This window comes from Misgurnus anguillicaudatus, unplaced genomic scaffold (assembly GCF_027580225.2).
Source record: "Misgurnus anguillicaudatus unplaced genomic scaffold, ASM2758022v2 HiC_scaffold_29, whole genome shotgun sequence".
Lineage (NCBI taxonomy): Eukaryota > Metazoa > Chordata > Actinopteri > Cypriniformes > Cobitidae > Misgurnus > Misgurnus anguillicaudatus.
The window spans coordinates 3,439,271-3,464,332 of NW_027395279.1; the positions used below are offsets into that span (position 1 = coordinate 3,439,271).

Genomic DNA, 25,062 nt, shown 5'->3' on the forward strand with positions numbered 1-25,062 from the left:
CATTAAAGTTCAGTTTGTACTTACATGGTGCCAATATTATTAACATCAGCACAGATGCGGTAAAGAGAATTTCAGAGGAAAACAAAGCAATTCTCAGATCTCCCATTAAACTTTCACTGTTAACTAAGATTAACAATGACAACATTAGACCGGAGCAAATTTTCCTAAAATATTATCACTGGTTTCTTTAATGAATAAACAGTTATAAAGAACAGGATAGACAGATGTTTATGATATAATTAGTTATTAATGATAGGAACTGATTATGCATTCATGTTTGTGTAGGATAACTGCTCTAAAAAAGTTTTAAAAATAGTTAATATAAATTAAAATCAGAATAATCTGACCAGAATGACTAAGATCAAGAAATCAGGTGATTTCTATAGCAGTAGTTTGTACTAGTAGTCAGTCACAAAGTAAAGAGTAAATTGACTTTGCAATTTATATTTATATTTACCAGCTAAATACTTTCACTTATGTAATTTAAATAAATAAATCAAAGCTGCATGATGTTACTAACCTGTTTTCAGTATCAGTTCAATGATCAGAGCAACCGCACTGATTAAAACAACACCAACTGATCCAAACACATACACAGCAGTGAAACGGATGAATTCTGAAAATGATTACATTATAATATTTATTTGGAGTAAATGAGACTATGATGAAATTATATTAATAACTAAACAATAGACATGTCACATACACATAGACAGTTACTATCAGTCGGAACATACACAATAGTTCCATATTTAAAATCTTTATGACTTGTTATTTCTTTAATTTATCACAATGCTGATTCTCTGTAGAATTAATTTATCTTTAGTTAATTATGTGTTGTTGTTACTATTTGCCTTATGTTCCTGTAATTGCATTATAGTATAGAAGTATAATTAAAACGAAAACATATTTTAAGAAAGAGATTGTGAATACTTTTAAACTGAACATGATGAATTTAATTTAGTAAATATCTCTCAAACATCTACTTAACGTATCCAAGCAATGCACACACACGCACACACACACACACACACGCACACACACAAACACACACACACACACACACGCGCGCACACACACTACAGAGCTGATAGTAAATCAGTCATCACACAGAGAAGATGATCAAAGCAGATTAATAATACTGTACCAAAATCTCCATGTGACCCTAAACAATTCCAAACTATCCATAATACTTGAAGAAATCCAATCATGCAGACCCATCCAACACAATCTGTATAAAGAAAACAACAACATATCACCCTTATTATCAACTTTGTATAAATTCATTCTTCACAAAATATGCAGATATAAACATACATTATGAACTCAGTAGAAAAGAAACATCCTCTCACTTTTAGCTGCTTTCATTTTCAGCAGTGTAAATATTTGTATAAATATTTAATAATTAAAGACAAAAACTGGACACGATTCACGAGAGACACATAGTGAACAGAGATAGAATATTAGGTCCCTGTACAAAATGTGAGGGAGGGGGTCAAAATCAAACGTATCTCATGTTAAGTTTTACAGTGCATTTCTATTCATTGATGGCACCAGATGAGATTCCAGTTTTTTGCTCTGGTTACATCTGGTGTCCTCATGTTTCCCTGCAGAAGGACTATGACATGTTGACACAGGTAAACCAAGCATCTTTTCAGAGTCAGTTCCTCATTATTGTTGAGCTTTTAGTGTCTACACTGTAAAAAAATTCTGTAGAAATTACAGTATTACTGGGTATTACTGGCAACTAGCTGCCAGTAACTTACAGTAGATTTTACATTTATATTATTTACTGGCAACATTTTGTTCAAAGTTAAATGAACATGAAACATTTTTAGGCTTTATCTTCTACAGTAAGTTACTGGCAACCAGCTGCAAAATTACAGCAAATTTTTTACAGTGTAGTGGACTGTTCCGCAGGTACATTAATTATTTATGTATCATTGAACAAGCATGAAAAACATTTAAACCTTTCAAATAAAGATCTTTAAAGTTTATGAATTTGGCAAAATGTATCTTTAAAGTAAAAAGAGACATTTCTTTTTTTTATATTTGGAGTGTTTTAAAATAATTCCAAAAGATTTTTTGAATTTACCTTTTTCATTTTCCAGTGCCATGACGTAGAAATACATCATTACTGCAGTCAGCAATAACATCATTGCAGACCATACTGATCTCCTGACCAAAGGTGAACCTGAGCAAGATTTTTAAAAGAAATAGTTTGACCTTCAAAGACAAAATACTCTTTAAATCAAGATCATCATTTACCAAGAAACATTGCAGACAATTAACAACATAGGTCCATTTGAAAACATTAGTTAACTACATTAACTAACAATGAAGAATGACGCTGCATTCAGACAGCCAAAGATGTTATCGCTGTGTGTCGGCTATCTCTTTCAATGAGCCGTTTCTAAATCTGCTTGTCGTAAACAAATGCACTCTAAAAAATTTGCTGTAATTTTGCAGCTGGTTGCCAGTAACTTACTGTAGAAGATAAAGTCAAAAATGTTTCATGTTCATTTAACTTTGAACAAAATGTTGCCAGTAAATAACATAAATGTAAAATCTACAGTAAGTTACTGGCAGCTAGTTGCCAGTAATACCCATTAATGCTGTAATTTCTACAGACATTTTTTACAGTGTGAGTACCATCGAAATTCGCTTTACATTTGCATAAAGTTAAACTTTTCTTAACTTTCTTGCATCAATGGACACGCCCATACGGTTGCCAACGGTCACTTTCGCTCGTGCCGCCGGAAGTCGCCTGGTTTCCATTGAAATGAATGAGATTGCGTCGCTTTGCTACTGCTGGTCACTGGCTGTTTGAATGGAGCATAAACAACCCAGTCTCACAGTTGCGTATAAATAGCATGAATTGCAATACAGTTCCAATTTAGCGTGCATATGATACGCCAGCCCTTCCCATTCACTTAAATGGCGCATCGGGTTTAGGGTTAGAACAACTTTTTGTTACTTAAAAATTACATCCAAACCCCAATTCTAACCCCAACTCCAAGCGACCATGGCTTAAAAATAGACAAAAACATGGAGAAACCTGTATATTAAATAACCTCCTTACACAGTAAGACATTTTACTTTATTTAAGTTACTGCGTTTCACTATTGCTTTGTTAGAAGAGATTGCTTGATATGTCCTGTTGTAACATCTGTGTCTAAACACGTTTGTTTGACTGTTTTAATTTACTAAAAACATTAAACGATTAATAAAGGTACAACACTTAACAATACGACTGTAATTTAAAGGTAGAAATATACAAAGTTAGTTATAAAGAAGGATTTATCAGCCGCAGTTTAGATTCTGATGCCCGTTTACTGTGTTGTATACGGTAATTTAGGCAAGTTGTGTTTGAAAGGTCAAACACTCAACAAAGCTTATTTTTTATCATATAACTGTGGTATTTAACATTATGTGAATGTAAAAGCAACCTCACAAGCTCAATAGAAATATGCAAAGTTATTGATAAGGATTTATCAGCCGCAGTTTAGATTCTGATGCACGCTTACTGTGTTGTTTACGGTAATTTAGTCACGTCGAGTTTAAAGTTTTGTTTCTACTTTAATATACGTATTGTCATTTATGTGTATCATCTTTAGCACCCAGAATCTTTTGTGGCTCAAACATATTTGTGTTCGGCTGCTTTTTTTTATCACATTAATGTTTTTAAAACATTGCCCCACATGTAATGATGGGGAATGAAGCTGTCCAATCATAGCAGTGGGTGTTTACGTTCAGGTCTTCAATGCGGCCCGCCCCTTTAAACGAACCATTTCTCCAGAGAGCCACTAATCCATGTTACAAAATAGCCTATTACTTATTGCTTTTGATGTTTTTGAATGTATAAACCATGCGAACATCATAAGTAGACATCAGACAACAGTATAAAACAATAAAATCAACAAATTCGCCGCCCCTTTAAAAAGTCGGCAACGTTATACAGTCACAGCAGCATGTGACACCGCCCTTATGAATAAAGTAGACATTACAATTGTATTAGTATTTAAATATTGTAATTTAAATTTGCTTCTCGAAATGTTTAACAAATTACAAATGAGAACATGCATTTATTTTACACGATTTTGCACCATTTTGATTAAGTTTCAACATGTTAATGAAATAGACAAACGTAGTGCTATTTAAAAAATTAAGATGATGGGCCCTATCTTGCACCCAGCGCAATTGACTTTGTCAGTGACGCATGTATCATTTTGTATTTTGCACCGCCGCACAGCAGGGTTTTCCCTCCACAGGCGCACGTCGGCAAACTAGGGAATGAACTTGCGCTCCCTGGGCGGTTCAGCGCAAAAAAGGAGGCGTGCTCCGGCGCAAACCATCTCTTATGCTATTTTGCAGTTTCAAAAAACAATTGCGCTACTAACCAAAAAAAATAGTCTAAAGTCAGTGGCGCGTTGCGCGTAGTTCATTATGCTATTTTAAGGGCGCATGCTTGACCATAATGTATAGCGTGCACAACGCGCATTGCTTATCTAATCTACACAGATGCAACAGTTATTTTTGCAAATCATAAATTGTTACAATAAAAAATATAAGATAAGGGAAATCATTAAATCATAAATTGTTACAATAAAAAATACTAATACATGAGATAAGGGAAATCATTGTGGTGAGCATTGTGGTGATAGTTTTTATTTATTTTGTGTGGCAGCGTTAAACAATTATCATGCAAATAACGATTAAAATATTTTCAAAAGTTTGTTGTGTGGCTGTATTACGTTTATTTTATCTAAATAATAATTAAAATGTTTTCATAAGAAACCTTTATGTATATGAACTTGATTTGTAAGTGTACTTTGGGGTTGGACCTTGCTTGCGTTTCTTGGGTCCGATTTCAAAGCCCCCAAAACCCTTTCAGCGGTGAGGGTGGACGCATCGATGTCGTCCTGTGTGCCCGGCGTGCCCGATTTATGCTGGCAAGCTTGGGATTCCCCCGTCTCCTGACATCATTGTAGTGCTTGGCGCAGATGATGAGACAATTGTGGCTATTTCCTCTCACGCCTGTTTAACCGACGCTGATTTGGGCGGGTTTCTCCCATCCCCATACAAAACAACTTCTCTGTCTTTGACTGCTCTTACAAGAACGTGGGTCTCCTCGGCTGTGAACCGCTCCTGGCGTGCGCCTAGTAAATCCGTCATAATAATAGCAACCCGCCATGGAACTTGCGCCCTTGCGTTTAAAGGGAATGTTGGATAGCGTTCTGATTGGTTTATTTGACGTTACGCCCAAACCACACCTATGAATAATGAACGTACTTCAGACCAACCCCTTATTGATTTGCGCCTGGCGCAAGACTAATTTCTCCCGCCGGGAAAATAGCAACAGCGCCCAAGATCCGCCCACAAAGTCACTTGCTCTTTGCGCTTCGCACTTGCGTTTCAGATCGTTAAAATAGGGCCCGATGAATCACATCATTTTGATTTTACTCACAAGCTGTTTATAAAGAAAAGACTAAAGTTTGCAAACACTTAGATAAAAAATACTTTGAAGATCAAGCCTGAACCAGATGATCAAGTTAAGTTGGATTTCTCCACTTAAACACAATTGTAATTTTTGCCATCTTTGTCACTATCAGCTTGCTTACTGCTAACATGATGTTTTGGGTCAGGGTTTATACTCTATAATATATTACTTTACATGTAATGATGTAACTGCAATCTTGTAGATACTTCACATTTTTTATTGTAGATTTTACTTACATTTTATGATATTTTATTTACCTATCATATACTGTACATTTAAACATTTTTAACTTTAATTATTTCACTTAAACTGAGAATATTAACGTTGATAAAATATAAAATTTTTAGGCAATATCAATAATTTGATTCAACTTTAACTTTTTACAGTGTATATTATTCATATAATTTATATACCATTTAAGTATGCTGTCTTAATAATCCCATAAAAATTCTTGGTACTGTGCAAGCACTTGAATAAGTTTCACTAATATACATCTTATACTGTATATTATATTGTGTAATATAATATACATTGTATAAAAACCCTGTACTCTTTATTTTTCACAATGTTATATTAATTCCTGTCTACTGTCTGTATACTACTAACATGTATTTACTGTAAATTTTCTGCTCTGCAACAATGCAATAATACATTTGTCAAAAGTGCTATAGAAATACATTTGAATTAAAGTAATTCTATTCTTTGTTGTAAAGTGCATGATCTCCGCCTCTCTGCTGCCCTCTTGTTACTCTTAACTAGGTTAAGTGATCTCTCCAGCTCTCTTAAATAATTTAGTAGCTGAGACCTAGTCTTAACACTTAAGAGGCTTTATAAATCAAACTTATTCTTAAGTCTAGGAATAAAAGTAAAATGACGTCATTCTTAGAATTTTGACACACTTAAGACTAAAATTTTACTCTGAGCGGCTTTATACATACGGCCCAGATGATAATTCAAAACTTACATTCCATCTTTTGCCCACATGTAACATCCCAGTTGTAATTGGTCGTTGTTGTTATCACAGGTAAAACTGCAACAATGAAGAAACCTAAAAACAGAAGAGTTTATTAAGAGATGCATGGACTGACCAGGACAATATATCAGTCTCACTGCATAGTGTGTGTTATGGTGTTTTATTTCTTATGAAATACCTCAAGACATCAGGTTTTTAACCATCAGCTGTATAAAACTTTATATTTATATAGTTATACCTGACGAGTTTCACCAAAAGCAATTAAAATAAATTTTAAACTGCTGTATCCAATAAGTTTTCTGGAGTTTTATGTGACTTGATTTTAAACATGAATGCTGCAATCATACACCATTAATGAATCCATATAGTTTATAAAACTGAACTCACCTCCTTCGGCTGATCCAAACATGTAGAACAAGAGGATGAATTGTAATGAAGGCAGAACATCACGGAATATCCAAGAGAGAAAACGGAATATTTTAGTTATCCTTTCACTTATTTTCCCAGAGATCTTAGCCAATGCTGTATTAGAAAACACAACAATCAATAAAAGCATTGAGATTTGAAATCAGTTTTTAAGTAATGTCATTAAAGTGATTACATGATACATTGAACAAAGTGATAAAGAAGACATCAGGGCAGACCTAACAGATTTAAAGCAGGTCATTTTATTAATTGGAGGGCCTTGCAAATGCGTTTTTTTTTTTTTTTGCTTCTCTGTGTGTTGCTGTGCATACTGCTACTTTGTAATTCTGAGGTCCTTTGCTTTTTACGTGGTCGTGGATCATTATTGTTACGAGTTTGAGTTACGCAAGTCTATTTTCTTTAGGAGAACAACATGCAATGAGTCCACATCATCTTTAGGGCAACAAGTTTGACAAACGCTATTGGTCCTGATTTAAATCTGACTATGATTTTTACACCATCAGTACCATGGCGCGCCTTTCGTTAATTTTAAATGCGAGCGATAGTTTTGTCACAGTTTATAATGCAGACGCGGTGTGGTGTCATAGAATGAATGGTTCACAGCATAATCAAAACTGAACAGCTTTAAACAGCCGCCCAAGTTCAGAAAGAAAGGTGAGAACACAGATCGCACTGATTCTAATGGCGCTTTTCCAGTGCATAGTACCCCACGGTTTAGTTTAGTTTGGGTCGGGTCAGCTTACTTTTGGGAGCTTTTCCATTAGGTGCAGTACGTGGTACCGATACTTTTTTCGTACCACCTCGGTTGGGGTTCCAAGCGACCCGGGCTGATACCAAACGTGACGCGAAAACACAGTAGATCAGTGATTGGTCTGAGAGAATCATCACTACCAGCGTCATCACTATAATGTAAAAGATTAGCTTTACCTTTAGTGCTAGCTTGCGCTATCTCGAGCAAACGAGTATGATGTCACAGCAGTAGGCAGAGCAAATATAACGACACGCCTATAATCCCTCCCACTCCGAAGTGATACAAAACTCGATGGAAAAGCTAACCAAGCCAAAGTGAGGTGAGCTGACCCGACCCAAACTAAACTAAACCGTCGGGTACTATGCAATGGAAAAGTGCCATAAAATGACATAGTTTTTTTCTGTCGCTACTGCTGCTTCCTGAGTTCAAGGGGTCTCACATGTGTTTTCATAATAAGCCTGCCTTGCCTAATAGAAACTTTTGGAAAATGTTAATTGACCTTTCGCCGGCCCCTCCCCCAAAACGGCCATTGTCCAATCACACATCACAGCAACCGTTACTATGCGAGCACCTCCGACAAACATTCACGCCCGCAGCGTTTGTGAGCGGTGCATACAATGGATAAAACAGTGTGGACTGCCCCATTCAGTTAAATGTGTTGAACATTTACGAAGCATAAATACGTCTGCACAAAGGTAAGGCTTACAGCTAACTAGTTTCAGTGTGGTCTACATCTACTACCTAGAGGCAAGAACACAAATTGGACCAAAGTTATAATTACCATGAATATAATTGCCAGAATGTTAACCTACTCTCTATGCTAAATTTAATAAGTTATTTTGCCAACATTAGTTAACATGTTAGCTAACGCTAGCTACATTAGCTGCTGTTGTGTTGGGACTTTCAGCTCCCCAACTTTATTTTTCGTCAGTTTACGACAAAGTCGAACATAGCGCCCTTAACAATCAACTTTAAATAATTTGTTTTTATCTTTCATGTAGCATTTTATGAACGGAAAACCTACCCCTGAGTTTCCCAATCCCGTAAATGCTGTGCAATTTTATTATATTATACATTTTATTTATTGTATTATCTGTCCTGCAACTTTTAAGACAAAATAATTTCCTATTTGTGAAATCTGAGTATCACCATAAATAAAACATTATGATTCTCAAAACGGCTATCCTCAAAACAACAGACAGAGAAATGTTAGTTAGCTTTGAAACACGCGTAGGTTTAGCTAGCCAACACATGTTACCCTTGTATTTTAACAAAATAGCTACTTGCAATAGACATTAATAGACTATACCATATGAAAGATAACTTACTCGGCAGTGCAAGAGCATGACTGATCCACAAGGCTGTGCTGGTTGCATTTGAGTTACAGGTCATGTGGTTTCTCATTTTTTGCGTGAGACCAGTAAGCATTAGCCTCGATAGTAGTGGTGTCTCCTTCATTGCGTATTTTTATATTTTGAATATATCCCTCCACTGCATACTGTAACCTCTTTTGCCTCGACCTGGAGGAAATCGCGGAGGTATTGCTCCAAAAAATGTCACTGACACACACGGGTATATCGCTTTCCGTCATGGCAATCTGTCGCGCTGGTCATTTGTTTGTCGGAAGTAGCAACAGTAACTAAGGGGGGCGGGGCTCGGCGAAAGGCTAATTGACTGAATTCTTTTTGCACATTATTTGTCTGAAACAAAAATCTGATAATCTGATTAAAACACTAATTCACAGCATGTTCATGTGGAGATTGAAAATGATTAAAGATATCTAAAGAGAAACACTCACAGAAAATAATAAAGAAGAGGCAAAACAGAAGCACTATTCCAAAGAGGATTATCATCAAAACACCTTCAAATCCAGCAAAACTCAAACCTTTTCCCAAGGATGAATGAAAAAGAACTGAAAGAGATAAAACAACATTAACTACCAAACATAAAGTACAGACAAAACAAATATATATATCACATGGATTACTGCACAATTTTCATTTACAATAATAAGATACAGTGTGTTTTATTTACAGCATTATAGTCCAGTAATTACAGTGACGGGTCAGGTCATTGTTTCTGTCTGAAAATGATCCTGCTGTGACCTTTGTGTTTATGTGATATCTTTCAAGACCACAGAACATGTAGAGAAGTCATTCAGGTGTTCATTTAACATTACTGAAGATTTTTACAGTTACAGTAAATCATGGTGAATTTTGTAAGAGTGAATTGCAAAATGTGATCTGACCTGTAATGTATATAGTATGTCTTTTCTGACAAACAAACATAAATCATGTCATTTATTTATTTATGGTGTTGTTTTAGATGCTGTAGAACAATAGAAATATCATATAAATTCTGTTTTACTTAAAAGTTTATATGGGGTGGTTTCCCAGACAGGGATTATCTTAAACCAAGACTAGGCCTTAGTTTAATTGGGAAATATAACTAGTTTTAACAAACATGCCTTACTACAAACATTACTTGTGTGCATTTTGAGGCAAATAATAGGGCACTGATATATTTTAAGATATGTCAGTGCAAGTTGTTTTCAGTTTAGACAGCTCCTATATTTATTTTAGTCTAGGACTAGTCTAATCCCCGTCCGGGAACCCCCCCCCCCTACATTTCACAGTTAATGTTCATGTATGGTGAGTGACATTTATTTACCTGAATAAAGAATAGTTGAGAAGACAGTATATTCTGTTCTATAACTCATATACTTTAACCACCATTTATTGTGTTCTATAAAATAAAATAAAAAGATTATGACATCATACATATACAATAAAACACAGAAAGGTGATTCTCCTAAAATTAGACTCATGAGGTGTCATAAAACATTTTGATAAAAAAGTAAATGCAAAGTAAGAGTATCAAAATAAGAAGCATACAGTACAAACATCTCTTTACGTACTATTTTCCGCATGATTTCAAATGACATCATACAGAAACCAATTTTGTTGTTTTTCCACATTTAAGGGGGAAATTTTCAATATCGCAATGTGTCCATGAAAGTAAAAAATTAAAAAACCTAAAATGTGTCCATGAAAATTAAAAATTATGTAAATGCATATATTTAATGTAATATCATGTTGCGGTAATGATCACTTTTGATAATGATCATCTAAAAAATGTGAAATATTTTTTGATCCTATAGTTATAGTAAGTTCTGACCTTAATCTTATATGTGCAAAAAAAGGTTTCAAGGGCTTTTTAAAAATTCGGATGCTGGACACCTTTTAAATCTGTATTTCGTGAGAATCACCCAGAAGCACAAGTGCCACTTAATCACTGAAAACTGTGTGATGAAAATGAATAAAAAGATCTATAAGTTATGATATATCTGATATTTTGTACTGAACTGTCAATCATCAGAAGTGAATCATACCTGTAAACTCATTTATATATGGAGCAGCAAAGAGCAACATGATAGGTCTGAGAATATAAAGAGCACAGCAGAAGACCGTCTCATTCACAGATCCTGAAACATAAACACATTAATTATGATAATTCACTCATAAGCAGAAGAAACATCTGACAAGCATTTTAGAAAATAGGTATACAAATCAAAAACTATTTTGGATGCAGGACAAAAAATAAGCATAAATGCATACTGTATGCTTTAACAAATTGATTCTATTTTTTCAACCCCTGGGGAGTCTGCTGACATTGGCTTAACTTAGTATCCTCTGATATACGTTACATTATTACTACGCTTGCTAGTATGGTTAATCTTAACCGCTGTATTGTGCTGCTTATGTTTATGAGTTTTCTGTGTTTACTTCTGCATCTATTAATGTAAAGCTGCTTTGAAACAATTTAACAATTGTGAAAAGCGCAAAAAAAATTGAATTGAATTAAATCTGGAGCTTTACAGTATGTTTAGTGAAAACTTTTATTCATCTAAACATTTTCACTGGCCCCATCTCCATGATACGTTTAACAATGTATTTTTTATGTGTTCAAGAAACAAATATATATTTAATTTAGTTTCTTAAAAAATATAACATTTAAATAAATAACTGCATTAATTTAACACAATGGGCCCTATTTTAACGATCTAAGCGCATTGTCTAAAGCACAAGGTGCACGGTCTAAATGGGCGTGTCCGATGACACTTGCTAATTTAACGACGGGAAAAATGGTTTGTGCGCCGAGCGCATTGTCGAAAAGGGTTGGTCCTATTTTTTTAATGATTAATGGGAGTATTTTGGGCGTAACGTACAATAAACCAATGAGAGTCTCTGCTCTCATCCCCTTTTAAAGCCAGTTGTGCTGGCGCTATTTCTAATCCCTATTTAGATGACGGACTTTGTAAACTGAAAAACTAATTGCTGTAAATGTATTGATATCCTACATAATCAATGTAATCTCATAAAATAATTAGTAAATATGCAAGAAAAGGTTTGTACTCTAAAAATACAAACAAGAGATAAAGAACGTGCGGAGGGCCGAAACGTTTTAGCACTAGAACAGCGCCATGGGATTTTTACAAAGCATTACTTAAAATCTTTCTCATCTCACCATATCCACAGGTACAGAGTCATCATATACAATAAATCCGTAAGATAGCATTTAAAAATAGGCGCATTTACTTACCAGGCTACAGGTGACGCGGCTCTTTATGCCTTCTAACGTCTCATAATTTGTCCTCATTTATGTCCAAAAGACTCAATATTAATCCTTTAATTTTTCATATTTAAAAGCATTTTTGTGCTGCTGCGCATTCATGTATGTGATAAGCAAATCCGTGTTGTCGTCCCGTTTATAGGCGCATATTACTAATGCGCTCTTAAATTACAAAAAACATATTGCGCCATTGACTTTAGACTTTAGAGCAGGTTTTAGTTGGTCAATGGCGTAGTTAGTTAGTTAGTTGCCTCAAAATAGCAAACCGCCAACAATGCCCCTGAACACACCTCGTTTTCAGACCAGAACACCCATGGGCGCAAAAGTGGGTGCAAATGCATTTGCTATTTAAACAATGTGGCGCTAAACGTGAATGATAATTGTGCAGGGTTTAAACAAGCAAAAGACACTTGCTTCTTGCATTTCGCTGCATTGTGCCGGGTGTATGATATGTTAAATAGGATAACCCAAAACAATGTGTTAAAAATGAACACATCCTTTCATAGAGTGTATAAGAATGTAAGTCCAATAATTTAAGTAAATAATAATTAAAAGATATATATTGAGGGATATAATGATTATAAACACTGACCTTCAGAAACACCCCAGAAGATAAAAGCAAGGAACATGATGAGATTTGGACAGAAGACCAAACACATCTGGAGATGAAGAACTGTGGCTAAGGAGAAAATACAGTAAATTATTAATAAAGTAATTAAAGTACTTAATAAAGTAAATTATTATTAAAATGTTGTATTCTAATGTTTTATATTTCAATAAATAAATAACAATTTCAATTGATTCAGTTTTGTACTAGCTAGCACAACAGCAGAACAGCAAATTCAAATGCATTATTGGTAGGTTGACTAATGTTAAGTTTCTATATTTTGGTGATGTGCTAGAAAAGACAATAGGCTTGTTTGAGATGAGCAAATTCTGCGCAGAATCGATCACCGGTGATCAGCGCAAGATGCATGTCGGTTAGAAAAGTGTCATCTTGCTCTGATGTCACGCTGACGTGTGCAAAATGACTCTCGCGATGGAGAGGCGGGCTCGTCGGATTCTACAGCCGAGCGCAGTTGCTCTCCACCGACTGTGTTGTCGAAAAGCACGATGGGAAAAGACTTGCTGAAGACACAGCTTAATGCTCATTGGCCCGGGGATGTCAGCTGATGACTTCTTAATTCTAAAAACTCTAATTCCGGTAGTATTTTTATTAATTTAATTGTTCTTTACAATGACATTTATATTTTTGATGAATTCCTGTAAACTTTTGTATTGGTGTTGAATTATTTGTACTGTGAGCTGTTTATATTTCACACAACAGAAACGAAGATGTATTACCACTAGACTTAGATTTATTCATCCCAACATTTACTAAGTAACCTTTTCCAGTAACGTACAGTTCACCTTCGTTGATTCTCCTTATAAACATCTTTATGTAAATGCATTTATTGGTATTAAAATTGCATCTATTTAATCTGCTATAAAATACGCGAACGTGATCTCTGCCTATGCTGAAGTCTCTAGTCGACTGGACTGCAAAATTGGTGAGTGTCTGACTTAAAAGCTCTTTTTTCACTCCTCCCCTCACTGCAGCCGGCTACTCTCACCTATATTTCAGGCAAGGCAAGCTGCATCTCAAACCTAATAACCAGATCATGCTGACCCACAGATCTACCGTTTATAGGTGTGTGGTGAGCGGATATCGCCACAATATCCACTTTAATAGTAGAGTTAAATTTTGCCAAAATTTTATAGTCCGTCGTGAGAATAAAGACGGGCCTCCAGTTCTTTATGACACTCAAGTCCCCTTTTTGGGGAATAAGAACAAGAACAGCCCTCTGGGAACTCCTGGGAAGATTTTTCTCCTCATAACATTTCAGAATAACCTCATAAAAGTATTTACCTATTATTCTCCACATGACTCTATAGAATTCCCCCGGCAGACCATCAATACCAGGTGCACGACCAGGTTTCATCTGTTGTACAACTTCAGTCAATTCTTAGAAAGAAAAAGCTCTGTCCAAACTTGCACATTGTTTTCCATTAAGAGTCGGAAGTTGCTCAAACATGTCCAATGTACTCTGTGAATCACACGTTTCAGCTCTAAAAAACTCTGAATAATAAGTCCACAGAAATGTTCCTGATATTTTTGGGGTCCGATGTTTTGGACCCATCTGGGAAAGTCAGACAATACATTACATTCCACTTTTTGGAAACTTTTTCAAGATTAAAAAAATATGACGTTGTTGCATCCATATCATGGACTGACAAAAATCGTGACCTTATAAGTGCTCCCTTAGCTTGCACTTGTAGTAGAGAGGTAAGATATTTTTTTTTTACACAAGTTCTCAGCCATCACAGTATTTGATTGCAGTGCTACATTAGATGTAATCTTTACTATTTCCTTTTCTAATTAATTTATTTTTTTCTTAATCTAGGTTGTAGAGAAATAAGAAATCTGTTGACAAAAGGTCTTAATTTGTGTTTTTCCCAGTTCCCACCACTGAATTAATTTTCATATTCACCTTTCTGTGAAACCCAAGACCCCCAAAAGTATTAAAAACTTTCAATAAAGTCTTTCTCCTGTAACTAAAGTATATTCCGTTTCCAGTAAGGACTTTTACCCTGAATCTGTGACAAAGTCAAATTACAAGTAACAAAATGATGGTCTGAAAAACAACAAGGTACAATATTTGGAGCCACATTTTGAAAAATAATTTGCTTTAGAATAGCAGGCGATACAAAATCTAGTTCAGTATTATATCTATCCAACGTAAAATCAACTGTACAATTCCAATCACCTCCCTAAATTAGAAAATCATCTGCACTAACATTTTTCATATAATCGCTCATTTTTATATTTTTTTTAAATAAAATTATTCTGTCTGCACTTCTATTTGGAGCATAAATATTAACAAAATGTGAAATTATATTCAGGAATTTTTGTATTTACAACAAGGAGACAACCTTTTTCTACTTCTACTTTTGACACTATATCAACATTGATAAGGTGAAAAAGCATGGCTACCCCAGCACTTAAATTTGTTCCATGACTTAAAGAGTAGCTGCCCTCCCAACACAATCCCCAATCTGTCTCATTGCTCTCATTACTATACTATACTATACTCATACTAAAATGTTACATGCGAGTCTTTAAACTTAATGAACTTAAAGCTTGTTTTTCTTTATTCCTCGCACTATTAATGTTTAAAGTACTAACTCTTAAAGGGGGGGTTTAATGGTATTTTAAGCATTCTGACTTATTAACACAGTTATAGAGTTGTTTCCTCATGCTAAACGTAGGCAAAGTGTCAAAACAGCAGTTGGGCGTGTTACAGAGTATTTCTGTGCCGAATGCACTTCGCCAGGGTTCGTACAAGTTTCGGCTGGTTTTTTTCAATTACAGTTCTAACTGACGTTTCAGGGGTTTTCGATACGTATCACTTCTTTATATGGGCTTCCGCCGGAAAACATCGCCCGGAAAACCCCGCCCAGCCGTCAGTCAGCGGGAGACGCTAGAGCTTTCTAACAGCTTATCACGCCACTCAGCTTTGTTTAATTTCAAAAGTCATCAATGGCACAACAAGAAGTGTGTTTTTGGATGTAAGGAGAAGACATCCAGCCTCATGGAAACAATGGATATAGTTTATTATCCGGATTAGCAGCGGAGTTTTGCTTGTGTGTTTGATGCGGTGGATTTTCAGAACCGGGTCATGACGAGTTACACGTGGTAAGTAAGACTTCTGTCTTATGTTGGAAATAATCGCGTGCATATTATATAAATGACACGAACATGTAGTGAATCATAAGTTAAAACAGTGTTGTATAGTGTTGTATGACTCGTACTCGCTCCTCCCGTGTTATAACTCCTCCTTCTTCATTTTTTCGTACGTTATCGGAAAGATTCGGTAAAGCTAATCTTTCTTTTATAAATCTGATTAAACTAAAGACTCTTCAGAGATATAAAGGATGTCATACTACTCTATAGGTACTCCAGATTAACATCAGAAATGCAGAAACAGCGTGTGTTACGTGAGCTTTAAAGTTTGCATGTTAGAAAAATGAGTAGAGGAAACAAGAAAGAGAAAAACAACAAAAAATAAGAGCAGCACCAATAACCATGTAAACCTATTTAATTTTTATCTTTCCTTTTAAACTTTTACAAACTACTGTAGCAAGTTTTTTTTAAACAAAATCTTTTTTGTTTTGATATGACATCACATCCTACATTTTTCTCCTAACTGACTTCAAGAATTTAACAGCATCAGGAAAAAACTTCAGAACTTCTGTCCTTTACTTTGATCCAAAAAAATATTAAGTTCTTCCGCAGTATACATGTCTCCAGATAACTGACTCAACTTGAACTCAGAAACTTCTGAATAACTGTCACTATCACATATTGATACATCAACACATACATCATCATTCTCAACAAATTGTAAACCGCTTCCACGTGCCTTTTCAACTTCCATATCATTACCACATAAAACGCTCAGGGCTGCGTTCCCCGAAACCTTCTGAGCTCTACGTCGTTCTTAAGTTGTACCTTAAGCTGTACCTTATCGTTAATACGTGTTTCCCGAAACGTTCTTAGTTACGTATCACTTCTGTAAGTCATTCGTTCGGAAGGTTGGTCTGGAGCACTCTTAGCTATACCTTATCCCACTTGACTCCGCTAGGGGCCATGACTGTGATTAAAGCTTGTGTAGATTGCAGTCTATATAACTAAATATCTGTAAAAAAAAAGTTGAAGTACACTCCGTGTTAAATTAGGCATTTTTTTATTATTTAAAGAATGAAACATAACTAGACATTATTACACTGATGGTTGTTAGATTAATATTTTTTTCCAAAGGAACATCAGCTTCGAACTATTATTACAGGCTTAAGAATCTATAAAAAAAAAAGAGTTTGGTTGGGGGAGTTATAGGTGGCAGCTAGATATACAGCGAATCTTACTATTTCTTTTGTGCATTTCAAATCCGTTATATCTTTAGTTTACCGGCTATTTTAGCTGCAAAAAAAAACAAATCAAGTAAAATCGCATGCCACATTCATCACAAAATCATAATTGTTGATTTTCCTAAATATTATTATTGATGTTAAGTCGACTTTGCATCGAAGTTTTTAATGTTTTCTAACTTTGAGGCAGCTGCATGTCATATTCTTTATAAACACTCAAAAGAAACTGCTCCACTTGATTATTGCTTGTATAAGGTCAACAAATTTTCCACATTAAAACTAATCAAAGCTAAAATATAAAACAATCATAATATATATTTATATATCATATATTTTAATGTTATATTAAGGTAAACAGACAGGCGCGGCTCCAGAAATTCGTCCGCTTTATCCGCATTGTAAACATCCAGTGTCCAAGCACAATAAATGCGTGAACTAATGAACAACAATTTGTTTTTATATATTTTAAGTGTAATGCACAGCCAAGCCAGGTGACTTGCATGACCCACCTTATTCCCCTGTGCAACGATTATGTTGGCAACGCATTTATTGGGAACCCCTAATATAAATTATCCGTTAAAGTTAATGAATAATGGATGAATTGGAGCAGTTTATGCATTATACTTTTGGACATGAAGTTGCGGGGTTTGCATGGGTTTGATATAAAATAAAATATACAAGGTTTATATTTAGTTGTTTGCAATTTGAAATATTAAATATATTTTACCAGATATTCCTAATAAATGTAACTTGAACTATTTCTAAAATGTTTCTTTAATAAATAACACCGCTCTCGCCGCGAAGTACCTATTACATAAAGTGAACAATTGATTGTCGAGCAATCGATATCAACCTATTCAGCACCATCGCCATGGACAGCACCTGGTAACGTCGTACGTAAGAAGGAATAACTTAAGAAACCCGCTAAGGTACAGTTCGGGAAACACGCCTAGAAAAGGTAAACCTGTAGTTAAGGTTTAACTTAACAGTCTTCGTAGCGCGCTTAGAATCAACGTTATCGGGAAATGCAGCCCTGATCTGCTCCTTCTGAAACACCAAGCACTTTCGGAAACAGGTTTTTATGTTTTTGCAAGCACCGACAAAGTTTTTGGATATATATTTTCGTATACAACACGGCGAATGCTCTTACATGATCTTTGCAACAACGGAAAGTATGCGAGATTTAGGACACAAGAAGTGGTTTTGTTCTCACAGAAAATAAAACGAGGAGAAAACTGTAGAGACTGAAAACAATGAAATAAGTAATCAGCCGGTTTGCGGAAAAACTAACGTTAGTGATAAATTGAAAAAGTGTGTGTGTGTGTCCATATAACTCAATGTACAAACCAGAAATCAAGGTCTGTTTTTGCACAGGCCTACTAAAGGGTTAATAGTGCCACATGGTGATAAACAGTAAAAATTACAAATTTGATCTCTTTGCAAAGAGAAAAACCACCAACAATTAAGAATGCATGATTATATGGTGTCATGGCTCTGCAATCAAAACATTTTGTTATAATGGAAGTTAATGATGAAAAATGGCCACAAACCATAAATGAGGGAGAAAAAATCAAATCTGATGCTGCACAAAAACTAAAAGTGCATTAAAGCCAATGTTTTTACTAATCTTTGGCATGCCCAAGACTTTGTTGCCTTTGTTGTATTTGGCAGACAGGCAATAAAGCACAACACTGTTGCTGTTGACATGCTTTGAACTTTTTGTATGTTTTGGACATTCATTTTCCCAGCAGTGTGCACCAGTGTGGGTGTTTTTGCAGACCCCCTTCTATAAGAAATATGTGGTCATTTATCATACTAAGGTGATAATTCATGTTGATCATATGTTGACTTTTTGTGCAACTTTGTGTTGATCTTATTTGTTACATTAACCATTTCTTATTACACGGTTCTCTAAAATGCTAGACCAGGGATGGGCAACTTCGGTCCTGGAGTGCCGGTGTCCTGCAGAGTTTAGCTCCAACCATAATTAAACACACCTGAAGCAGCCAATTAAGGTGTTACTAGGCATACTTGAACTTTTAGGCAGGTTACTAAAGATGGATTTATGTTTATAGTTTTGTTTCTTTCTCTCCTCCACTGTCCTTTTAAACCCCACATATAAAATGATAATACAGATGTTTTGAAACTCCAAATGAACACTGATTACAGGAAGAATATGCTATCTGAAAGACATACCTTTATTTCGTGACGTGCAGTAGATGAGAGAGCAGATTATAACTGCAGATCCAGATGCAGTAATACTCAGAATCAACACTATTGCATGTAAAGCTGAAAAACCTGTAACACACAAACAATATTACAGTTTTTGTGCAGAATTACCTGTACATAAAATATTACAAATTGTGAGTGCCATAATGCTACAAATTTGAGGAGACCAGAAAGAGAAAACGAGAGAGTGACAGAATAAAAAGAAGGACAAGTATCAATTATATTGGGCCAGCGTTCGCTCGCTGGCGTGAACTAAAGGAGGAGGAGGGGTTTCTGACCGATGTTGACTTGGCCGTCATGCTTTGGACTAGTAAGTAATGTTATATCGCTTGCCTATACAGTATATATATATATATATATATATAAGTCCTGTCTGGCGGCCGAACACCGTTTTTTAAGTGAATTTTACTGGAGGCTACTTGGAGAGTTTAGAGAGAGACTTATATCATGTGACACTGTGGCGCCGTGGTAGTGCATGGACCTACGACATGGGCGATCTGGGTTCGATTACCCTTTAAGGAAATGTTTTAAAAAATAAACTTTAACCAAGCGACCATTATTACAACAGGCTTGTAAATGTGAGCTATGCAATCTTTTGACATTTGAAAAATTAAAAACGTGAAATTATATTCCTATGACATGCTGGAAAACTTGAGAAAATTGGGTGGGGTCAAGGGGCCACTGCTGCAAATACCTGAGTGGCCCACCCCTAGAAGATGTAATCTTACTACAAACCTTTTTTAAAACTTGAGAGCACTAGTAAGGCTGCCATATTGGGGTGAAAATGCCAACTGGACAACAGCACAGATACACAGAATGGCAACAAAAGAGAAGTCAAAGTAGAACAAAAGAACGCAATGTTCGGCAATCCACTGCAAAAACTATAAGTGTGACAATCTTGTCTTTTTAGTGTAATAGTAAACTTAATTCCTTTTAGGAACTGCAGGTCAAAGAAATCATAATAATGATAAATATGGATATGACACAAAGTTACAATAAGCTTATTAAACTCATTTCCTGAATTAATTTATTTCATTGATAACTTATTTTTGTATGTAGGGATATTCTGAATTCGAGGGGTAACATGTTTAATACTGATAACAGCAAAGCCACTGGTGTGTTTCAATGACATTCTGGACCTCTGAGGTTGACCAAAAGAATTTTAAAAACGCATCTGAACTTTAAATTATGCAAATCTATAAGTCTGACACCCTATATGCATTTGCTGCACATGTCATTATGCACAATTGATTAAACTTTGAAGAAGGTTATTAGGCACATTTTTTTGAGATACCCAAAAGATTCAATTAAGAAGAAAAGGTACAACATAGCCTACTAAATCGGCTTACAAATTAGCCATAGAGATTCCCTAAGCTGGTCAGCAGCTAGTAAAACAATTACTATAGTTAGGTTGTAATTGATTTGTATAATCAAAATACATTATTTTATTAAACTATACAACAAGTTATATCCAGTGTTATCTACAGTAGTTACCATATGTAATGAGATGAGTGACATGGCTATACATACTTTAATACTTTGTTTCTTGCCGCCTCTAATAAGTTTTCTCAACGTGGGCACCTTTCTTACCTCTCTCTCTCTCATATCTACATATTTTCATTATGACATATACGCCCCTCCCCTTTGATTGCCCTGCCCCTAGTCTCAGCCTCAGACGTCACGCTCACAGATTGTTGGCTAAACAACTGATGTTTTTCTTACACTTTTCTGGAAATGCTGTGAGAATGTTAAAGTCGTCTTAGATTGTTTGAAATAAACTGGATTTCCATGAGACGCGTGTCGCGATTAGTTTTGGTCCCTGGAAAACAAAGCTCTGACGTTCCATTGTGGAAGAGAATCAGTCGTGTTCACGTGGATAATAATGACCAGTTATCATGATCAGCTTAACATTGGATTCTCAAAAATATGCATAGTTTGCGGCATAGACTCTCTAAAAGACGTCCAAGAGTTTTGCTTGAGGCAGTAAGTGGAGTCAAAAAGTTTGGTTCTCCTGAATTGCTTGTAGGTGTTACAAAGTGGAGAGATATGCTTCAAACTGACGTTTAACGGGAGCGTCTCATTGGTGTGGCTGTTGATGAAGTGCACAACGTTGTTCTATGGTGAGTAATGTTGTTCGGTTGCGGCTGGTTATTTCAATAACTAACTAGTTGCCAGTTGCCAGTTGCCGCTAGCCGGCTCGTTATTGTGGGGAGTCCGAAACGTGAGGCTAGACGAAACAAACTGTAATTGAATGTTTGACATGTCAGTCAAGCAGCTTGTGGGTGGGCTTTGTCCAGAAAAAGCAGCGAAAACCATGCAAGACTAACCTGCCCCCAGCAATCGAGTACTCGTTCTTCAGACCTATGGATTAATCGAAATTAAACAATGACATAAATGCACATCCCTAATTACGTAAGTCTCACGCTGAATGCATGAGGGTTGGCAGCCCTGCTTTTTTGATCAGACGTATTTGATCATGTTGCATATGTTCTCCTACACACTGTCATTTGATTAATAATTACTAATGATCTTATTACTTGTAAATCATTTTAAATGATTGGGTTTTATATTTAAAATTATACTAGATGTAGAAGAAAGCATATTAAACATTTAACATTTTGTGTGTTTGATTTTAAATTGTTCAAGAAAAATACACAGCATCAGATTTGCAGGTATTGGTATTGGCCGATACTCAGAATTCTGGTACCGGGATCGGAAATGAAAAAAAGTGGTATCGGTGCATGGTCTAACTAATTTAGAGAGAAATCTAATATTAATCAATCTAACAGATTCAAATCAGAAGCGCAATATAAATTAAGTCATCAGTTAATTTTATGACACCTATACAGTAAATGTTGTATTGTCTTATATCATGTTTTGTGTTGTCAGTGGTGGAATCCAATCATTGGTATACATTTGAGGTAGTTTTAGCCTACTTTATTAAGTATTATTATTACTTTTATTAGTTACTATTACTCCACTAGGTCTAAAATATATATGGTATATTTTAATCCCCTGGAACACACTACAAACACGATGATCTTATAGAACATGATGAATTGCTGTGTCTTACATAATTAAATAATGGTTGTTTTGTACATATTTTTTTGTTGTTGTTGTTTACACTCTTGCTTTAATGGACATTCATATACTGTTTATAGTAAGTTTTACTATTACTATTAACTGTTATATTCTGGTTGTCCAACATTCCTACTTTTTTAATGCATGTCCTTAATTTATTTTCATATGATGGTACACAGCAAATTCACCAGTGTTAAATCTACACTGCTGGTGTTTATTTGGGTACCACATATATACACCAGGAGTGTACATTTAACACTGGTGAATTTGCTGTGTGTTTATTCAGTGTTTATAATGCTAATACTTGAACTTTAAAATGTTTTCAACAAAACTGACATGGTTTCTAGACAGCAAGGGTTTGTGGAAAAAAAGACGATACAAAGTCTGTAAAATAAACTGTTAAAAGGATTTGATGATCACTCTACAGACTGCAAATTATTCAGTGCTGTTAATGTCAACATTCAAGTTGGATTTCCGCTTTAATGTACTTTTTTTAACAAAGCAGCTGATAATGCCATTGCCGCAACAAGAAGCTACTGGACTACCTGGTTGCCTTCATCCCAAAATGGCGGAGGCATAAAGCTGCTGCTGGGCGTTATGTTGCAATGGAACATTCTATTGAGTTTCGCTTGTTGTCAGTATATGTTCTTGGTGCGCACACGCACACACACAATATATGTGCAATATGTGACAAAAATTTTCAAGGACTAAAATGAAAAAAGAAACACATTACTGTAAAAACTGGAAATATTACTGACTTTGTGTAAAAATAAGTTTAACTAAATAACTACATTAATATTGTATTAGTTTAGGCCGATGGTTTTTATTATTTCTTCATCGACTCACCCAGTCCCTCCAGTATTACAGTTGTGTTTGCTGAAAGTCCTTTAGTAAACACTTGACAGATGTAAACTCCTTTATCTTCAGTTGTGACTCTCTTCAGTCTGAGAGAGAAGTTTCCTCTGTGGATTTCATCAGTGAATAACTCAACTCTGTCTCTGTATCGCTCATCTGAGGATCCTGACTGAGTTTTATTGTTTTGATAGAGAAAAACCAGGATGTCTTCATCTTTATCTTTTTTCTCCCATGAAACCTCTTCAATTTCTTCAGGTTTGATGTGAGAGTTCACAGAGCAGTTCAAAATGACATCATCACCCACAGATGCAGATACGGAGTGACTAGATCCTGACACTATCAAACGCTCTGTAGGAACAGATTAAAATATACTGACATATATTCTCATCATTGTGAGACATTTCACAATCTTCTATCATGTGTTTTTACTCACCAACATGTTTAATTTCCACCACAGTTTCTCCAGACTCTTGTCCAGTGTGAACTTTACATGTGTATTGTCCCTCATCTTCAGCTGTCAGATTGTTCAACAGGAGTGAGAAGTTTCCATGTTTAATGTCTTCAGTGAAGAAATGAGCTCTATCATGATAATCCTGATGTTGAGCCTCTGGTCTGATATCTCCATCTTGATACAGATGAATGAGAGTCTGTGAGTCTGATCTTCTCCATTCCACCTCCAGATCTTTCAGTGGTAAGAGTGAATCAACAGAACAGGGAAGAACCACTGAACCTCCCAGGGGAACAACCAGAGGACCTGAAGGACCTTTTAATGTAATGAAACCTTATAGCAAAATAAATAAATAAAATAAAAATAAATATTACTCATTAATAAATAAACACTAGACTGTTCAAGATTACATTTACAAAAACATGTGTTTATGTGGAATATCTATCAATTAAAGAGCTGAAGCTATATAAAACTTAAACCCCCCATATAAAACTTTACCCTCAGAAAATTTACGACAGCGAGTTAAAGCCTGCTGTTATTCTCCTTAATAAATGAATATCACTCACCATCAGCGATCATCAGCAGCATTGACATTAAAACACAGCTTAGCAAATACATCTTTAAATATATAAACATTTAGTTCAAAACAATCACGTCTATAAATTATCGCAAAAGTAGATTTCTTTCTTCAGACGGAAGCTCATGTTTGTCAGAATGTCGGCATAACTAACGTTACTTTGATTTTATGCTTTCCAGAGCCGGCGCCAGACCATAACGGGGGGCACGCGGATTCCAACGGGGTGCACGCAATTAGCAACAATAACTTGAAAAAAGACATGAAAACAACAAATACAGTGCAAGCACACACTCGTACAACTGTTACAGACTGTCAGCTCATTTCCCGTATAAAGTGCAGAAGATCACAAACTATGCGCAAGAGTTAAACTATTTTGAACTTTGTCCGCTGCGCACGCGCTTTGCTCGACGCAACAGCAAATCGCCCTCGCGAGGCGCAAGCCATTGAAATGAATGGTTTAATAGCGCAGCCCAGCGCACACCGCGTCGCAATGCTGTTAACGGTCTATATATCCACACTTCACATTTAAGCTTACGTAAATTAAAACAACGCTAACTTACCTTTAAAAAAGCTGAAGCCGGCGTGTACGAACATTAAACTTCCTTAAAACAGTGTCCTGTAG

General features: G+C 35.6%; 1 protein-coding gene across 1 annotated transcript; it reads right to left on the reverse strand.

Moving 5' to 3' along the window:
• Positions 1-515: 515 nt before the first annotated feature.
• On the reverse strand, positions 516-24,822 carry LOC141362746 (uncharacterized). Its single transcript, XM_073864955.1, has 13 exons — positions 24,430-24,822; positions 23,849-24,196; positions 23,407-23,763; positions 19,447-19,548; positions 12,875-12,961; positions 11,042-11,134; positions 10,321-10,395; positions 9,449-9,562; positions 6,861-6,995; positions 6,465-6,548; positions 2,096-2,194; positions 1,148-1,231; positions 516-616 (listed from the first exon to the last, which is right to left on the reverse strand). The coding sequence occupies exons 1-13, from the start codon at positions 24,497-24,499 to the stop codon at positions 516-518; spliced, it is 1,749 nt and encodes a 582-aa protein (XP_073721056.1). The 5' UTR covers positions 24,500-24,822.
• Between the last annotated feature and the right edge of the window lie 240 nt (positions 24,823-25,062).